General features: G+C 26.1%; 1 protein-coding gene across 2 annotated transcripts in view; it reads right to left on the bottom strand.

Annotated features, from left to right (window-relative positions):
* Positions 1-7,129: 7,129 nt before the first annotated feature.
* The window catches only part of ERR (estrogen-related receptor), a 34,245-nt gene continuing 19,187 nt past the window's right edge, over positions 7,130-22,187 (bottom strand). Inside the window, exons 2-8 of one of the 2 annotated variants that reach the window (XM_011497993.1) lie at positions 15,336-15,482; positions 14,035-14,145; positions 12,990-13,119; positions 11,602-11,808; positions 9,414-9,554; positions 8,477-8,679; positions 7,130-7,933 (exon numbers count right to left, since the gene is read on the bottom strand). In XM_011497993.1, the coding sequence (XP_011496295.1) occupies positions 7,595-7,933; positions 8,477-8,679; positions 9,414-9,554; positions 11,602-11,808; positions 12,990-13,119; positions 14,035-14,145; positions 15,336-15,482 (1,278 nt within the window). In that variant the 3' untranslated portion in view covers positions 7,130-7,594. Of the gene's footprint in view, positions 7,934-8,476; positions 8,680-9,413; positions 9,555-11,601; positions 11,809-12,989; positions 13,120-14,034; positions 14,239-15,335; positions 15,483-22,187 lie in introns of those variants that run through there. The other variant, XM_011497994.1, reaches the window with a different exon arrangement.

The following is a 22,187-nucleotide window of genomic DNA, read 5'->3' on the forward strand; positions in this document are numbered from 1 at the left end:
TTAACAAAAATTAATTTTCATATAGAAGCTGTTGATAACAAAACATTGTCCATTAGCTATTTACAAGAAAAATGAATCATTCATTCAAGTTCTTGATAAAACACTAAAAAACAAGTTTTCATTACAAATATGATACAAACTTGTCTGGTTAAGACTCTAGACTTTATTTTTTTTACAAATTCAGTTTATGATAAATTATAAGATTACTAATATAATATATTATTTACTGTTTCACTAATGAGTTTATATAGGCACATTTAAGTAATAAAAATTCGAATTTCATTTTATCCACAATTACACATCATCAAATTAAACATGCAAGCTACCGAATGCATTTGGAACAGAATTTATTAAAGAAAATATGTTTTTTTTAATATACGTTATTTTTTAAACTTTATTAATAATTATATATAAGTATTATTAATTATATGTAAGTTTCATATTTCCAAATTAAAATCTAATCTCTTAATTATTATTTGTAATTTGGATGATTCCCATCAAATTCAATATTATCTTTCTATAAGCTACATATTATATGAGAAAATTTAATAATGTTAACAAGTAGAATACAATAACGTAATTATTAAAGTAATTTTAATGACAAATTCTACAATATTCTTTAATAGGTAAGAAGCTGAAATACTTACTAGTATAACTTCACCTTCAGCCTTTAAAGTATCTATGTGAAGTCTGCTAAGAAGTAAAGGCTCTTCCTCGTGCTGCATACTTCAAGGATAAACACGAATTTGAGAATAAAAAATACATAAAATAAAAAACAATAGTCACTGCTCTACGACATCAAATATTGCCATATTCTAAGTGCCAACATTGCCAAGTGCAAATTATCACAATAAATGTAGGAATTAAACTGACTGTACAATTCATCTTCCCATGATAAAGTACCAATGCACTCCTGTTTATTCTACAGTCAACGCCAAATTGTAAAATCGACATTATAAATAATTAAATACTAATAAAAGAGATATTTTACATTATTTGTAATTCTTAGTACATTAATATTATCTTTATTTAATTTTATCTATAAATATAATTCAATGCATTGAAAAACCTTATTTAAATCCTAAATGAATTTTCTTATGAACTACTCGAAAATAAAATTCAGTATAAACATTGTAATTTGTGGAATCTAAAAATACAAATACCACAAACAATTCTTTCGCGAATAAATACGATATAATTGAATTTTTTTTTATTATTAATATTATTAACCGATGAAAAATTAATAAATTCATTCGTAAATAGCAAGCAAAATTATTTCGTTTAAATACTAAATTCTTAATTAGATTTATATAAAAAAAAGTGTCTAAACAAACTGTTTTTACATATATATCTTTTAATGTTTAACAGCAATATATTCTTTTAAAAATTAATTAAAATAAATTTTAAAAATTTAAAAAGAATTAACACGTTCTTTTTTTAAATAAAAACTCTGCTTCTATAAGTACAGAAAAAATATGATCTTTAGGATCAATTCGTATACATTTTACTGGTATAATATTTATTATATAAAGGATGATAAAATAAAATATAAGGGAAGTTGTTCCATCAAATTTTTTTATTTGAATGGTCTCGTAAATAGTAATGCCTCATAAATACAATCTTTTTAATAATTTCATCAGACAAATACGCGCGTGTGCGAAATGTTGAGGTGCGCTAACTTATTTATTAATAGTGATGTTTCGCTTTTTATAATATAGTACTACTTTGTTGACTTTTGTGTGTATCATCTCATATGTATTTTATAGATGTATATATATATATGTATATATATATATTGTATATATATTGAAAATTTTTTATATTTATATAAAAATTATACATAAGCTGCTAGAATATAATTACAAAGTAACTACATACATATTTATACTTATGATAAAAAAAATGTTTTTCTAGCCTTTGGCATTAGTTTACATCGACGGGATTAGAATTATATATAAACTTAAATTTTTAATATGTATATAAAAATACGAATGGAACGTTTCTAATGCATCGTTATGAAATATAAAGTATATATGCAATTTTTTAAATCTTTGATATATAAATAACGCATAAATTATATTTTTATACTTAATAAATGAAAACAAATTTTTTATTTTTTAACTTCTCAAATGAATGAGTCCGCGATGTAAACATCGGCCCATTTGTGATTTAAAAATCCCGAAATTGGAGCCTGCTATGTAATCGACATGAAGTAAACAAAGTTTCACTGTAAGAATCTCGTATCATATTGCATTGACGATTTACGTTATGCGCGTACATTACATTCAAGATTATACATTTAAACTTGGACTGCATTGAGGCATTAGAAAAGTCATAAAATGAAAACTTCAATTTCATTATTAAATTAACGATAATATATACACGTTAATCTGAAACTGAATTCACCATTTTTACAATATTATTCGTATACAAATTAATTGAACTGAAAAATTACATTTGATATCGCCGTTTTACAATTTACTTATGCCTTCTAATGCAAGTCGGCAATCTCTCGTAAGGCATACTCTCATTCTATTTCAAAAAATCTCCAATAGGGCTTAATAAAATTTTAAAAAATAAAATGATTTTAAAAATGAATTATTTGAAATAACATATATAACATAAATATTCGTTTAGCATCAATCCTCTAATATAAAAATAAATGATAAAATACATCGTAATAGAAAAGAGCATCTATAATTATTTCTTATTGGAGTTTTTTCAAGATAGTGTACACGTTCGCTGTATCATTTAACATCGGCCTTTTCTGTAACACACATTAATAACATCCATTTCTCTACATGAAATTTGTTTTATTTCAACGGTATATTTATTATTACTGCAATAATCATCATAATATTTATTACTATTCACGCTCAGAAATAATTCCTTTAATTATTTTATTCATACGTGTTTATATGATTTACATTAATTTACGTTATTATGTTTGCGTCATTTTTATTTATAACCCTGAGATTATGAAATCTATCGCCACGGCGAATCTTCGCTTTTTAACCAATTCCTTAAACATTTATAGGAAAACCGCGATGAAAATATAAATATCGTTAACGGCTGTTAATAAATTTGTAACCAATTAACAAAAACCTTTGGAACTACCGAAGATATTCCTTTTTCTATTTCTACACTGCAATATATTTCAAAAAAAAAATAATTAAAATGTAAGTTTAAAATATAAAAAAAATTTAATTTCGTGATTAATGTAATTAACTAAAAAAAATAGAATATTCGAATTTACATTCTGAACAATTTTTTTTTTAATTAAAATAATTGCAAGATTATACATGAAAAATAAAAAAAAATCAACAATTTTTGGTAGTAGCACTAAAGTAGCAACAAAAGATTACATCTATTAATGTTTAATTTTTGGAAAATGAGGTGAAGTGCAGAGTGTCTAAAAAAATTATTATGAAAAGTTTAGAATCTACTAGTACAATCGTGATTCGAAATAAGCTTTTAATTTCTAAATTAATAAAACAGAACTGAATCTGACGAGGAATACAAGTATTTATATACGTATATAAAAAATGCTTTTCTATTGTAATATATATACATATATAATATATTTCAAAATTTTTAGCAATATTACCGATATACATCACAATAAGTACTATACTACTAAAATAGATTACTTCATAAATTTCTTAATCATTACTTTGTAGAGAAAAGAGTTTTCATCTCGTAAATCATGTTATGTAAGAGTGATTTATAATTTTGATGCACCTTTCAGTAATCTAATAATGTTAATAATTCATAATAAAATTTATGAATTCTATATTATATATTTTGATTATTTGTAATTTCTACACACTAGATTATATATATCATCTATGATGTATTTAGTTTAAACATAGTGATACTCACAACAGTAGTATTACTAATAATTTTATAGATTTACATTCTATTTTGACAATAGTGCACACACGAATACAGTTGGCCAATGACTCTCATAAACGTTGCATGTGCAGATAATGAATTGAAATAAGTCATATATAATACTTAATAACAACTTAAATAAATATCTATCACGTTAAAGCCTTATGGACTAATGACATCGATCGACTTCTTGATCAAAAAAGGTAGGTGCGACTGAATTGCACTTTAACGAATTACGCAGGTTGATATCGTGAGTCTCAGGGTTCATGCGCGACTATAACAATACACAAGCCGCCACATGAAAATGAAACATTATTAGGAGCATATTTTATTTATTTCTTTAATCAAAAACTTAATTTTTTTATTCATATTTTTGCGAGATATTACGCAAATATATATTGAGAAAAATTGTACAGAAGATGTTACCACGGTTATATTTCGTTGTGACAACGAGTAAACGCGCGCTATGTGTATGTTACCCATAACGCGTATATCACAGTTCAATAAAGAAGCTCTGTAGTTGCTTCTAGAAAAGAAAATCAAAAAGATTAGAACAGAAAGCTCAGAAGAATAGAAAGATTAACATAATACGAAATATAAAAATTAACTATGATTATTAACCAGAGGATGACTAAAGAAACATAAAAGTGCCAAAATAAATTTCTTACTGATTGTAATCGTTCTTATTAAATAATATAGCTTAGTACGTGAAACTTACATTGAAATAAAAATTTTTATATAACGCAATGCATAATTTTCTTGTAGATAAAAATTGGATATTATATATTATACATATTGATTATACGAAAAAGTCAAAGGCAAAGAATAGATAACCTTTTCTTTTTGTAATAGAATAAACATTATTATATTTGTTTAGTATATATATATATATATATAGAGAGAGAGAGAGAGAGAGAGAGAAAATTATATTTATAATATTAATAATTCTGAAAATATTTTCTACTTCAGGAACTTTTATTATTTATACAAACTATGAAAATTTTTCAACGATAAGTATTTGTAAATTATATTTTATTACTTATATATCTAAGCTATAATATAAAATAAGAACTAAAAGAATTGAAGTAACGATTTTTTTAAATTAAAATTATATTTATAAGTTAAAGATAAAAGAAAAATACAATTGAGCAATGATTCTAAACTTGAAAATTACTCTAATATGCAGCGAAATTCGCCGTGGCTCAATAGCCATGTCACTTTATTAACACGTAAATAAATCGGTTAGATTCCGACGGTTAGAAATGTGCCTTATTTCGATGTTTTAAAACTTAATTTTTAATGTATTTTTACTGTGAAAAATAAAAAATGATAAGTTATTTTTTAGCAAGAGAATACTTATTATATAAAATAATTTGTTTTTGGAAAATTATTTTAATAAAAACTAAGAGGATGTCGAAGTTTATATTTCTTTGAGAATTTCGCAATATTATTTCTTATTTTAATGTACAAATATATATATATATATATATATATATATATATATATATATATATATTTGTACATATATCACGAAATTTGGTTCCTGGTTTACTTTGCATTGCAAACTATTTTTTAAAAAATTGATGGTTTACTTGGGCACTCCTTATATTTATATATTTTTCTGGTTTGCAGTTAAAAATAAAATGTTTAGCTGATATTACATGATTTTATTATTCAGTTAATTCTAATCATAAAAAATTATTGCTCACATAATTTCTAATTAAAACAAGAAAATAGTTAAAACTAATTCATGAACTAAATACTAATTAAATTGTTTTATATGTGTTGGCTTACATGCTAACATATTTATACATGAGACCTAGCAATGCTTCTTTCTATTCATGAACACTGTACTGATGCAACTAAGTAACAAATCTTTTTCTTTAAAAAGATATATCACATTCAAAGTTATATATATATATATATATATATATATATTAAGATCTTCTAATTTAATCGCACAGCTACTATTTGATTCAAAATTTCATACATAGATTTGTTTTACTCGCTTTATCTAATTATTAATATAGAAGTACAATAATAAGTCACTATTATTCGATGTTAACAATTAGTTATTAATACTAAAAGAACATTTTGCAATCACTCTTTAAATAAAAATTTATCAAACTTGTTATATAACTAAATGGTCTCACACTTTTGAATACATAAATTTTAAACTTTGAAAATGTTATATATGATGTTTACTGTTGGTAATTTCTAATTTATTTTTTATTTAACCTTTGTATTGAAATAAATAATTTTTTAATTAATGGGTAATTTCTATAGTTATTTTTTGAATAATTATTTGACGTTGATACAATAAAATAACTTTTATTATTACTTATTAAAGTACTGCATATAATCTTATTATAGTATATTTCTTAAATTTAAAAAATCTCTTAAAGAAGGGCTTGAAAACAAATTAATAAATTAAATTATATTATACAATTTCTATATATATAACTTTTTTAAGTTATATAAAATTTAATATTTTGCAAATAATCTTTGAAAATTGTTTGTCTTTTCACGATTTAAGATAACAACTTATATATGTAAAATTGAAATCTATTTTACCGACTATCGGAGTTTAGTATGTTCTTAACGTTACTCAAAAATCTAAGACCATTCGAAATATTTAAAGTATAAATCAAGAGTAAATAGAAATTCTGGAGAGCCCAAGTTGGTTTTTGTATTAGAATATAGCAAAGGTCTGGTAAAATGTTATCGGCGTAAGACCAGTAAACGGGATCTCTTGTATCAACAGTAACGTAATAAGTAATTGAATAAAGACTGGATTTCATTCTCCTGCATCTATTTATTGTGGCACACGCGAATAACGATCGTTTGGCTCCATCGGTATGAATGTACCTTCAGAGAGACGAGAAGTCGAGCAAAAAAATGAAAAATCTTTTACATTAGCTGTATTTTTTATAACATAATTTCACTATCTGGATCGTTATATATTGACAGAGATCATAGTTTTCTATCGAATTCTCTCACTCGAAGTATACTATACATCAACCTAAGTATTCTTCTTTAACTTATTATAATGTTGCATAGTTTTGTTATCATTTATTCTTTCAAAATTTCAGCTTTTTTTTTATTTCATTGAGGTTCCATTAGCTCACTGGTTTAAGCTACGCTTATCTATTCTTCGCCCTCTTGCTCAACCTCTCCCCCCCTCTCTCTCCCTCTTTGTATCAATCTGTATCTAGCTACATATCTATCTATCAATCTATCTATCAATATATCTACCTGTCTATTTATCTAGCCATCTATTTTTCATAACTCTTTCTTACTCTCTCTCTCTCTCTCTCTCTCTCTCTCTCTCTCTCTTTGTCTTTTGCATTAATATCTCCCACACACCCACCTATTTTTTCCCGGTTTCTTATCGAAAACATTATATTAAACATTTTAACACTCTTCAATTCAACAAAGAAAAACGCTCATGTTATATGTTATGTGCATACAAGCGCGTACGAGTGCGTAGTTTGTATATGAATATGTAAAGTGGTGTGTATCAAGGCATTTGTTTTTAAAACTAAATAATCATCGGCCTAACGACCAGCGCTATGAAACACAAGAAACTTTCGTGCGCTCCACGAGCCTCATGATAATTCAATTTCTCATTCTCGTCATTTCCGATGGTCACCTCAATCATTCATCGACAAAAGCTTCGGGTTGCTGCGGACCCAGACTCTCATCGATAGCTGGCCGCCTCGAGCATCTCCACGAAGAGCTTATTCATTGGAACCTTCCCGGTGCGATAAATACTGGACCAGAACTTACGGACGATGCAGTCGGCCTGACGTAGGCCCGGCAGCACTAGGAACATGTTCTGATTTGCGCGCAGCGCTTGGCCTGGGCGCACCGCACTCACGCAGTCCGAGAGAGAGCCGAGGATGCTCTCACGGAATCGGTGAAGGGCATGAGGCTCGTCCAACTTCGCATCACTGTTGGTTAGGATGAGAGCTTTCAATACGTAGAATTCTTCACGGGCAAGACCCAATCGTTGCAACCTCTCCACGATTTGCATACACTGTCGAAATCAAGTAGCCATTATCGATTCAAGTGAGAAATACACTGTGGGACGACTCGACCTTCCGAATAAGTAACTCAACACGGAAAAAGTACTATAGTACAATTCATTAGCATATTATGAACCTAATTGGTTTATAGTGTTATACTTCCCAAATCTATGAATTATCATTAAATAAAAAAATAAATTAATTAATAAATATTAAGTTTTAAACGATAAGCGCTCTTTCAATACAATTAGTAAATATGAATCGAAAATAACATGCTTTCTCATTTATATGTAGTGTGATTTCATATATTTTTTAATTATCAAAATCAAAGCTCTTTTTAGTGCAAACTTATTAATGAGAAATAATATATAACTTCTTGACAATATGAAAAGATGTTTCATGTTATATCTAAGCTCTTTATTCAAAGTTTAATTGATAGTTAAATTTACAAATTATTTGTATGATAAAAAATTCGCTTCGGACTTGATGATAAATAATGTAACTATTTGTAAAAAATACATTACTTGTCACCTGAACATATGAAATAAACTTACGTGCATGTACAACTCATGACAATGACACTCGCGTGCAAGTCTTTCATCGAGAGTAAAGTCCTGAGCAAACCTAAGCTTTCCACTGTTTGGTATACTTCTCCAAGCAAGGCTGAAAGTTAATATCTCGGCCCACGTACTTTGCAGTAGTCGCATCTGATCATTGAGTGGCAGACTACTGAATCCTGGTATTTGCTTTGCCCATCCTTACAAATAAACAAAAAGTACATTATTAATCATTATTATAAGTTCTCCTATGAGCTTATAATGCAATTCAATAAAAATATTCTCTCGCAGTTGGAAATTTGTTTCATTTAGAAAGATTTATAATATACCAAAATCAAATGCTATGTATACACACTATCTACAATGTACACACACGCGTGCGCACGCACGCACATATACATAGATAGATAGATAGTTAAATAGATAGATAATATATGATAAAACTTATAAGATTCAGATTACATAACTTATAAGATTACATCCAAAAGCATAGCAATTGATATAATAAAAACAAACAGAATAACAAATTAATTATTAATATATTATTAAAATTTGTAATAGTAAATTTACAATTATTATTATGAAATAAACGAATTTAATACTATTTGTTTAAAGTTTTATTATACTTTTGAATTAAAAATCATTAATTATATTTATTTATTAAATCATCGGGAAATAATTCAAAAGAAAATAAAAATAAATAAAAATAAAAGTTACAGTTTATTTTTACTTAAATTTAATTATATTAATCAACATGAATTGATTTATAATGATGTTTTATTCCATTGGAAACTGTAAACTGGAAACTGTGTTACATTGGAACTGGAAGTCTTCAAGGTAACTATTAAAAATTAATTCACAAGTTTTTCTGAAAAAACTAATTTTGAGAAAAAAATTTATCAATATGTATTGATATCATTACAGCAGAACTTACCAATTATACCAACGAGCTCACGATCATACAGATCCGACAACTGACCGAGAACCCGCTGATCAGTGTCCAAAGTATGTGATAAGGTAGACACCTGCAACATATCGGGCTCACAGGCAATTAGTGCTTCCACCATTTTGTTATCTGCAAAAAATAATTGTTTTACTATGATTTGATTTAAAAAATTATCTAATGGAATGAGATAAGAGTATTCGTGAAAAGTGTCTTAAAGTGCATACTTTTCAAAAAATATTAATCGCATTTATATTTATACAAGATTGCAAATCTTTTTTTAAAAAATTATACATGTTGAAAACACGTCAAAAGGTATAAAATCATACATAAATTATTTGAATATAATGAATTTTTGATACAATAATTTTGGAAAAATTAAACATTCCATTTTAATACTAATTATTTTAAATTGCTTATTGGTATAGGCATTAAACTTATTGAAATGCTATTCAATGATTTAGTTTAATCACTTAGCCATTTTTTAACTAATTATAAAGATGGCAAGAAATAATGAAGAAACAAAAATAATGCAAAATAAAGAAGCTTTTTATAGTCGAATGTTTGAACTAAAGCTCACTTACTTATTGCTTCCGCATATCCTGCCGATCCTAAGTTAGCTTGAAACATCAAAACAAAAAAAGGTTTAATCACACTATTGTAATTAAGTAATTGAAGCTATACCATGCTTTTATTTAATGAATTACATTATTTATTTGTATTATATAAGTATCGAAGCGGTGAGTCATGTTAGTCGGTAACAATTTATTTTTATTGCAATTTTAAACTTCCCAATTAATTCATAAGAAACTGAATTAATGGAAAACAAGCGTCGTGAAAATAAATTCAAAATTAACATAAAAGAGAAAAAAAGAAGAAAATTTTAAACATCTGAATTTTTAAGCTACTAGGTATATACCTACTAGGTATATGTTTTACGCTGAGCGTTAAAAAAATTTTCTTATATTACTTTGTTCAGAACGTTACTTTACAAGTTTTCATTGTAAAAAAATATTATTGTAATTGCACACAATGTATCATGTATAGTTCGTGTATACTAAATAGAATAACTTCAACTTAATTAAATAGTAAAACAAAATTTATGTAATTTTTATAATTTTTCACATTAAAAACTATTGAAATTAAGATATTTAAAATATTTAAAATTATTTTAACTAATATTAACACTTTTTTATAAATAATAAATTCGTATATAAAAAATAACATTAATTTCAATACGCAGTTACATGAATTACGTTTAGTGGTTTTAGAAACATTATAAATAATATGATTTTATTAAAACTGCATTATAATAGAATATTATGAAATTGGTTTCATATTTTGAACTTTAAAATTTTCGTAGGTAATCATATATTTGTTTAAATATTTATAAAAAAAAATTTGTATAACCTTTTCTGAAAGACTTTTTACAATCGATATTTTATACGTAAATAAAAATAGCAAGATAATAAATAAAATAAATTATCCAATAAGCATTTTTAAAAAATAAATTAGATTTTAATAAACTAAATAGATAAATAAAATAATATATAATAATAACAATAATTTAAAATATAGCATAAAATATTTGTATAATCTATAAATTAAATATTTGTAACCTGCAAATAATTTAATGATTACAAATGAATAATTTAATGAGCTAATCAAGAATTATAATAAAATAAGCATGATTTCAAAATTTTATAATTTTTTAAGTAAAGATATTTTAATCTCTTCTTTTCTGTTAGAAATATCAAATGAAAGATTCATTTAGCTATATAATCAATTGAAATGAGAGCATTATGTAAAAATAATATATATCGCTGTAAGACTTTCAAATATAATTACGTAAGTTATATACACTACAGCAATTAACTAGTAATTAAATAATATTAATTAAATTTGTATAAGAAAAGTACGCATCAATCTACAATTATCTCTATGTAACACATATGTTTAAACATTAAAAATGTCATAACTTCATATTAAAAATTCACAAAATTGCCTCTTACTTTTAGGAAATCTGAGAGCAGCATAAATCAGGAAAGATTCCTAGCGTTACCCTAAATTTGCGTAATTATTAATGACTAATGTATTAACGCTATCGAAAATATAAAAAATATACTGGGAGAAAGCTTTACAAGAGACTGTTTTACTTATTATTTATCATTTCGATTACCTTCAAGTGTGATTGTCTTCCCGGGTACATAAGGATCAGTGCTCCTCCGGTACTTCTGTCTGCCTCCCCTCACGCGATCCAATCGCACTCCTTCTTTGAGCATCCCCTGTCTAAGACACTTTTGGAATCTACAAGCCTGACAGGCCTTCCTCCGGCGCTTGTTTATCTCGCATTCACCGTTCGCTGGGCAGGTGTACTCGATATTTCCTGTGAAGTTACTAGCTACTTTACCATTATATTCGCAGTTCTTCGCCAGATAGAACTGACACACGCACAACTATACATACTTTTCTTGCCTTTGGTTATTGGTCTAATTGATTTACGATATAAAGATTTATTTAAATACCTCACGCATAACTAGTTAAAATACATTCACAATTGTAGAAATGAACATAAAATTAATGTATAATATTTGGGACAAATTTAGTTACTATTATATTTATCACGCTTGTCGTTAATCATGACTTCTATTTATAGATACAAATTAAATATTTAATAACAATTAAGTGCACTTCAAAATTTTGAAATTAAAATTTTCTGTTTTTCAATTAAATAAAATGCTGAAATTATTTGCGGCATGAACATCTAATTAGATACAGCAAACTAAAAATATACTTATCCAACTGTAAATCAAACTTATAAAATAAAAATTTATTTGTGACAAATAAATATTATTAATAATAATTCTTTTCACATCTATAATTAAAATATATATGTAGTTATAGTAATAGTTAGACTACTTGTAAGCTAGAACTTTGTATATATTTATAATTTTATAGAAAGAACATTAAGGCAGATGTATATTACATTATATATATATATATATATATATATAATTATATATTAAGATTTGCGGTCATTACAGTCGCATTGATTTTTTTCTAATATAATGATAATTTTTTTTATAAAATAATTTCTTAAATATCTATAATACAGTTACTACTATAACAACAGACTTTTAATAAAAGAAAATAAATTTCAAATTAAGTTAAAAGACTATGTATAAGAAAAATATAAATCATAGAAATATTAATTTTCTTTACTATTAAAAAGTTTATTATGATTATAATTTTTAACAAATATTTAAATATTTCTTACAATTTTATAAAAAAATATTCAAATAGATTCAACAACGAACATTTTTCTTACTTATAGTAATAAAACTGATATGAACATTTAAATTGAATCAAATTAAAAATTGAAATACATTTTATAGTAAATATAAATAAAATTTTATTTCTTTAATTTTTCACAAAAAATTGATCTAAAATAAATAATCTTATTTTAAATATAGAATGTTCAATCGTAAGGCAGATAAAATAGTTCAGTGCTATCTGGAGGAGCAATAGGAAATTCATTAAAAAATACATATAAAAAATTTTCCATACCTTGTATCGTTCTTTTAAAGAAAGCTTTACAAGCTTCACATGATGCGACTCCATAATGAAAGCCACTTGCAACATCTCCGCAAACGAGGCATAATCTCCTCGGCATCATATCCTCCTCTTTGATGCCATCCTAAAGTTATATTTTTATAAATAGTACAAACTACTAAATATCAAAATTTAGAATCGATATGTGTTATAAAAATATAAGATTTATATATGTACATATTTATATGATATTTAATATTTAATGACTTTATAATAAACGCTTAAATTATTTTTTATAAATGTAGGAATTGCACTTAAAATTTAATTATTTAATTATCTATTTAATTATCTATTCATATTGTTATGTAATATTGAAAAATTTGCACGATCAAAATGTATTTGTATAATAATAAAATGTATGAATATATTTAATAGGTAAATTAATTGCCAAGTTATCAAATGAAAATAATTATAAAAATAAAACATATCTAAAATATATCTATATAATTTTTAACATCCTATAATTTCAAATATATTGCGATCAAAAATTTTACTTGTATTAATTTATATTATAATTATACTTAATGATATACTTAATCGTTAATATAATAAAGGCCATTAACATTCCACGCATTGAACAGTTTTGATAAACCTTTCTTAAAACATTCGTTGAAAATTGAAGCTAAAACAATTTAACAAATCGTGATTTTCCCAATTGTTTAATCAATAAATTGTAATAGAAATAAAAAACCAACTGTCGCATGTACATCCATAACTGAAAATTCTAACATGATTTTATTATTCCGTTTGATCATAAGTACGAAACATACTTTTAAATGAGATATATATTTAAAGTATGCAAAATCCTTCAAATATGTTCCATAGAAACTAGGGTCCCTGTTAACTTCATAGAAAGCTCATTGAATAATTAGTTGAGATGGCGAAAGTGCATTTAGCAGTCGTACATCGTACGAAACTCGTATACGTACACAAAGACCTCGAGTAGATTGTTAGATTACACACTGACAGATACACGCGTGTATACGCAGTTATACAATACCTCCGGAGTACCGAGAGGTTGCGTTGTTGAAGAACAATGATGCATTTCTGGACTCCCAGGGCTGCCCCCACTGCCACCGTAATCCGGCACATCCATCTTCGAGCATAGCGACTGCAACAGCAAAGATGAAATGGCTCATTCTTGTAAAAAATCGCGCCCATCGCAATTAAGGTGTTTTACCACGATAACGTAAGATGTCGTGTCCTATCATATGACATATTATGTATTTTATATTTACTCTATAGAATTATTAATCTTTTTTTTATATAATAATACAAAGACGAGAAAAACAGTTATTATTAAATCAAAATTCGTGAAGCTAAAACAATTAGAAACAGCACCTTTAAAGTACTTTGACTTGTTTCCGAATAGACATCTATCTTACCAGTTTTTAAAATAGCCTCGTTATTTATATAGGCATACAAGCCCAATTTACATATTTTTTAACTTGCGAATCCTTACATTGAAAAAAAGTAATTTTTTAAATATCTTATAATTAAAATAATTAAAAGAAGTAGTTAAAATAATATAATGCTAACGCTGTTTTATCAGGAGTGTTAAGTCATAAAATAAGATTCCATCTAAATAAAGCCATTCATTTTACTCACTTATCTAATTAAGGAAAATAATCTTAGTTAAGCTTACACACGACTTTCTGCTTGGATCAATGAAACTAAAACTATAGAAACAGCTTCAAAATGAATTGAAGTTTACGTTTTAGTACTTTACACATTTTTCCAAAAAAATTAAAAATTAAAAGCCAAATCCAAAGGAATCAAAATAATACTTTGTCAGATTTATCTATTCGTTAATTGAATTTATATTCATTAGAAACATTCTTCAATAATAATAATTTTTTAAATATTATACTAAATTAACAGTAAAATGTAAAATGTGGTAATTACAAAATAATTATAGCACAATTTGCACTACAATTTACATTACAATTTGCAAATTATTAATTTTTTATCAATTTTGACAAATTTGTTTTTTGATTATTCTAAAGTATTCATTTCAAAATTAAACAATTTACCACTGTACTAAATACTATTTAAAATTGGAGCAAATACTCCTATTAAAAGGATACTTAAAATATATTGTAATTATTTGCCCTAGTTAAAAAGAAAATTCTTTTATTTGTAATTTAAAATTAATAATTAAATATAATACAATTTTGGATTAATTTTTCGATGATGAAACGTCAATGTAATTATTATGAAAAAATCTCTTGATGAAAATCATTTTCTAATATATCCAAAATTATCATTTTTTTTAATATATTTTCTTAATTGTTTATTTACCTCTTGTTGTTGCAGTGTTGTGGTTGGTGAACAGACTTGATAATTTTGTGACGGCGTTGTAGTGTTGTCGATTTCTTGTTTGATACTAGATAAAGTTCTATTACTTCCTATCATACTTTCAGCTGTAGTACCGGACATCATGCAGACCTTTTAATAAAACATAACAGTGATAATTTCTTCAGACAATAAAATTATTTGTTAACATATATTGTTCTAATGAATTGGTTAAACTGAAATAAATAATAATTTTACTATGAAAAAATATAATTCTGAATAAAAAATATAAAATATATAATAATCCTTGACAATACTATCATATGTACATAAGCACTACGATATCTCCCTCACACACACATTTCTATATAACATTATTAATATTAATAATAAATTTTAATTAGTAACAAATTATATTCGCCTGATATTTAATGATTTTCTTAGTAAATACTATTTTTTATTTAAAAATATACAAATGACATGATTTAAATCTATAAAAAATCAATAGAAAAATTAATAACTTGACTGTATTAAAGGTTAAAAAATAAAAAAGGAAATGCGTGAACGAAAATAAGAGCTAACATAAGAAAATATAAAACAATTTTAGAACTTTGTAGTCTTAATACATACACGTCAGAGATTGCACTTTTTTCCGCGATATCTATTTTTAATTTAGTCTAATGCAAAAACATTTTTAGAATCGTTCTCCTGGAAGACATATATCTACAGTCATTTCTCATAGTGTCCACATTATTTCAGTAATTTCAGAATTGACAAGTTGATAATACTGTTATTTTTTACCATCAACTATTTTAAATGATATATGAAAAACCAGATGCTCTACCAACTTAATGCAATGTATATAATATTTCAAAATAATTTCCTAAATTTTTTGAAGTCTGTAATATTATTTTCAAAAACTATTAAACGTCTCTAGTGATTTTTATATAATTATAAAAAATTGTATTTCGAATTTTTAAAATTGAATCTACAATTTTTAGAAAATAAATATAAATACTATTTAGATTTTCTTAAATTATTGTTTTTCATATGAAGTTTCACATAATATAATATAAAATATTATACATTTTTTAGTTTTACGGCAAATCCAAATATTTCATAATTAATTTGATAAAGAATTCTCAAAAGTGATTCATAATTTAAACTTTATATGAATTTAGATAAATATTTGGTTTAAACATTTAAAATTTCTATTATTGTTATATAGAAAATATACAATGTCGAGAGGTATTTTCATCTTTTAGACCTGTTATGAATTATAAGTTTAACGTATTATTAAAATTAAACTTTGTACACGTCAACTTGTACTACGTTCAAAAAATGTATTAAAACGGATAAATACAATACCTTATTTTATAAATTTTTGTATTTTAAATGAAGTTTCTAATTTAAAACAATTTTTTGATTCTACTATTATTTGATTTATTCTATTCCAGAAATTCTCAAATTCTTTATAGTTTTTTATATTTGCATTTTTTATAGCTATAAGGAATACAGCTATCATTAATATTCAAATTTTATAAAAATGAATACAGTAAAGTTATAACTATTGTTATTTAAATAATAATATAATTTTTTTAGGTCACAAAGATTATTAAAAGAAATTATAGTGGCAAAATAAATGTTATGCCTTAAGACACAATGTAACTAAAGAAAAATTGATTCGATAATCGCGCGCTTTTAGCTGAAACGACGCTTGTCCCGATTACATCAATTGCAACAATATTAGAGTGGATCGGTGCTATTTGGCTCAGGGGGCAATTTGAATCACGGTGAAGTAATTGGTAAACCTAACTGTATGGCCTGTTAAAGTCTACGGTGCAATCGAGGTCACAAATTTTATCTCTACTTCGTTTGAAGTAACGAAACACTTAGATATTGATTCGATTTACAATTTCATATTTTAATTTAATTATCACAATTTATTCGCTTAACAGAAAATATTTGCATATAATAAAAATAAAGTGTATAATAACGTATAAAAATAGTACACTTTTAAGTTTATTGTGAGATTATATTATGTATCATATCCAAAAATATAACTTGAATACAAAAATTTATGTCTTAATGTTCTTGAGAAAAATTTTTTTAACTGTAAACAATGTTGTTAAATTAGTAATAACTACACAATCTTGCATAGGTTTATAATTTTGTAATGTAAAAGTATAAAAGATGTTACCAAATTTTTTTTACTGTCCTACATAATATAGTCACACAATTTTTAATTTAATTCGGATTAAATTCTGATTAAAAAAATAATATAATTTTATTAACTTTATTCCACAAAATAAAAAATTGATAGATCTACAAGTAAATAGTAATTTAAGAAATCAAAAAATCCCTAGAACTTTAGCTATTTAAAGAAATTTTTTACTGAAAGAAGTAAAAAACATAATATCGTATAATTCAACGAGCTATATAAATGTACTCAAAATAAGATCCTACTAAAAAAATAAATACTTGACATTACCTGAACATCGCGTGTGTTCCATCACAAATATTAATAACAAGCGTAAGTACTTACATTATCACGAAGATTGGGGTGAAGAGTTAAAAAAGGCAAAAAAATATGTTTCATAACCAGTATAATCAAATATAAGTTTGATATTAAACATATATTAATGTGATTTTCCGTCATCAATATAATTAATATTTACTGATATTTAATAAAAATTCTACGTTGTATTAATATAAAAACTTTAGTAAACATCTGAAAACTTCATTAAAAATATAGCAACCCAGTTTAACATTTTTTAGCTAAGTTTCTGTTATGATAAATTTTTTCACTTAAATTTATCGTTATTAATATCGTGCAAGTGTATATATTAATATAATAATTAATAGCAATAAAAACCTAATACTGCCATCAAATTTATATAAATATAATTTTTTACTTAACATTTTTATTCGGTATAATAAAATTTGTAAAATTTTATAAAGTAACATTTCATAAACTATGAAAGTGTTTATTGTTTTTTAAATAGATTTAATGGCAGTATTAGGTTTTTATTGCTGTTAATTACTATATTAATACATATTATAATTAATATTATATTAATCGATATAATAATAATTATATTAATAATGGAGTGACTACGAATTGCAACAAGAATGAAAATTGTTTTCAATATTTTGTTTTATGCCTAATCATCGATTTTGTTAATTCATGAAATATGTAATGATAATAGCTACACTGGCATTTACTCAAATATTTTATTAATACAATAAATGCCCAAACAAAGAAACTAATTTTTTTTTAATTCCACGGAGACTTAAAAATCTGGGCTGCCGAATTTAACCAGAAGATTAGGGCGTCGATGAACAAGCTACCAGAACTCATCCCTGACAACGATAAAAGTAGTTCCAGCTCGCTACTTGCGTAATGGTCGTTCGGTACAAAGGGTTGCGTAAGTTCAGCCCTATGCCATAGATATCATATTCTAACCCTCGTACGCTTCCTCTTCCACCTCCATCACTACCTTAAAAAACCCGGGCACGAGTCTAGTGCGCCATCCGCCCACACTCCCACCAGTTCTCGGAGTTAGCTCGCGCGTGGCAAAGCTGCCGCCAAAGAGGGGGGCTTTTGCGATCGGCGCTGCTGGCAATGCCGGCAACGACGGCGGTGGCGGAGGTGGAGACGAAGGCGGAGATGGCCCCAGCTCTCGGCTCCCGGCTGGCCTTGAACTTGACTTTTCTAAGAGCTTGTGGCCGCGATCGCGAAGGCCGAGAGAGCGCAGTGAGCACAAATTTAGACGGCCGAGCCTCGACGGAAACGGCCGATGACGAAGACGTAGGCGCCGAGATGCGCGCTAGCGAGGGGCATTCGGAGGGGCAGGGTGCGGCCTTGGATGGACATATATATATGTACACCTAAACGCATACGCGTGTAAAGAAGAGCAAAATGACGCCGATGTCGCGTCATACAAGCGAACTGTGCCGACGGCGGCACATTACTCTTTTAAATCCCGTGAGCTTCTGCCTACGCATAATTCTACACGATGAATGCATTCGTCTCGAATCTTTGCCATTGGCGAACAATTCGCATCGCTTTTGAGTGCAAAACAGCTTACTTTTAGTAATCGACTAATCCGGCTGGTGACGTATTTTTATTCGCATCCCTTTGGATGTTACAAGCTAGTCGAAATTAACGTAAAAATACAATTTATAAAAAAAGCTTAAACATTTACGCAATAATTTTTTCGAGCTCTCAATTCTTGAAAATAATTGAGCTTGACATTAGAAATATGAGTTGATTTATGTAAATTTCCAACGAACTGGAATTACAATCAAAGAAATCATATTTTTCGTCAATTTTCAATGAGAAGTAAACGCAAATTTAATAAACGGTAGTATAAAATAGTTTCAATTTATTATTGGGGTTTCTATTTACCTACATATAAGAACGCAGCAATTGATTTCAGTAACAGATCATAATTTTTTTACTCAAAAGTTTTTTGTTTAGTATTTTAATACTTCTTTGTTTTTTATCTAAGATTCATAAAAATATTTTAATAGTAAAAAAGAGAAATCATACACAATATTTTTTTTTTTATAAAATATCGATCAATCAATAAAAATTGTTATGCGATTGCGAAAATTTATATTAGTTTTTTAAAAGCAGAAGTCAATATAACATTAATTAGTATACAGCAATCATCTGATGTATTTTTTTTTTTTTTAATATCAATTACGCTTTTAAAAATATCCACATTTGTAAATTAAGAAACTTTTCATGGTAAGACATTTTCTTAAATTATTTACTTAAGTAAAGTAAATATTCAGTATTATACAATGTGGTTTTATTATTTATTGAAGCTATTATAACTTAAAATATAATAACTTAAATTATAATATTAAAATATAAATATTAAGTACATTATATTAAACAAAATTGGTAAATTTACAACAAAATTACAATAAAAATTACAAAAAATTACAATAAAAATTACAAAAAATTATGCTTCTTCAAAATTAAATGAAATATAATTTCAGTTTATATTGAGTTAGATAGTAATCCTTTTTTGCGCTATATTAATCGAATAGTATTTCTTTATTAATTTGAAATTTTTATCAGGTAACATAAATATAACATTTCTTTAAATAAATAAAAATTTGTAGTTATTTGTTCTATATAAAATTTTTTCATTGCTGCTATAAGCACATTATTGCCTTATAAATATATGAACGTTAAGAAATCATGATTAAGATCGTTTAAGATAACACCTCTAAAAAATAATAAATCTTGCTCATTTTGATAGACTAATCGAAACTAATGATTTAATCGGATTCTCTATAAAAATAATAAACTAGATATTTTTGTTTTCAGATTAATATGTTTCTGTAATTTGTAGAAAAAATATAAAAATATTTAAAGGATGGAATAAAATTAATAAAATAATATAAAATTATTTAATTACGGAAAGAATTAATTTTTAATAATTAATTAGTTTTATAAAAAAATCTTTATTGTTTGACAAATAAAAGAAATATTTGTACATTGTATACTTTAATTATTTTTAATGTTGGGATTTATTCCAGTAATTCATTTACTAACCAGGCAAAGTCGAAAATTCAAAGAAGGATTTTCTTGAAATTTTTTTTTTGCAAAAAACAGCCACTGATTACAATAGCGAAGCTACTACGCCAATACTTGCAACGAACATAGCATCAGTAGTTACAGCAGCAATTTATAAATTCGATGCTTACCACTATACTATAATGAAGCTTGACAACGACGTCACATATGTGCTCAAGCCCTCGGTTTATGTTGTTGCCCTAATAACCATCTCATTGATCTCACTAATTCCTTGCATCTACACAAAAGAAAAAAAATCGACGATATATTGCTACTGTGTATCTCAAACATTTACTAATCGACGAGCTACTATTCCTATGAAATTGAGTACACGAACAAAAAAATCGACTTTCAATGATCAATGACGTAAAATAAATCTATTAAGAAGGCAGGTACGTATTACGAATTGAAGGCAGAATGGGCTAAAATTTCAAGAATCAGCTTATGCAATAAAGTAATTACCAGGAACCTTTCGCTTTTCTTTATATATAAATATATATAAACCAACGTTAAAGCGTTATTTGTGCTTTAATCGATGAGTACAATCCAAGGCTCTTTGTTTTAGCGTAGCACTAAGTTATTTCGCAAACAATGTACATACAATAATTTTATCCTTCAAATAGACGCAATATTATGTGCACACGCAAAATATTTACAGAATGATATATAGTTACAATAATTTGCTATTTATTGGTATTAAACTTTAATTTCAGGAATATCGTTTTATTATAGAAATTATGGTAAAAATCAAAACGAATTGCGCTTGGAAAATATAACGTCAATAAAAGTGTCGAATTCCAATGCTAGATGTTTCCAAGAAAATTATAATATCGAACTTAGAGAACGAAGAGCGATCATAAAAGTTAACATTAATATCGCTTCAATGCACTGTAGACTTTGCACGTTTGCATTGCCGTCCTTTTTATCCCATCTTTTCATGTGCATTCCGTTGCAAAACTTTAACAAAAATATCCGTCCATCAACGTGTCACATAGTAAATGTTCTTTTGGTTGGTTTTTAATTTGTTAACTGAGCTTAGCCACAATAAGAAATCCGTTTCTCCAGATGTAAATTGAGTTTATGCTTTTTCATCCAATTTTCTTCTCTCTTTATACAATAACTTGTTTGTACTCCTTTATTTTAGACTTAATAAAAAAAAAGGTAAAAACTCTTCCCACTGCACGCAATGTATTTCTTTAAGTCTACCTTGAATGTGCTACACCAGAGTACAGACTTGACATAGTCAAATATGCTAACCTTTG

Source organism: Ceratosolen solmsi, unplaced genomic scaffold, assembly GCF_000503995.2.
Source record: "Ceratosolen solmsi marchali unplaced genomic scaffold, CerSol_1.0 scaffold14, whole genome shotgun sequence".
In the NCBI taxonomy this organism is placed as follows: Eukaryota; Metazoa; Arthropoda; class Insecta; order Hymenoptera; family Agaonidae; genus Ceratosolen; species Ceratosolen solmsi.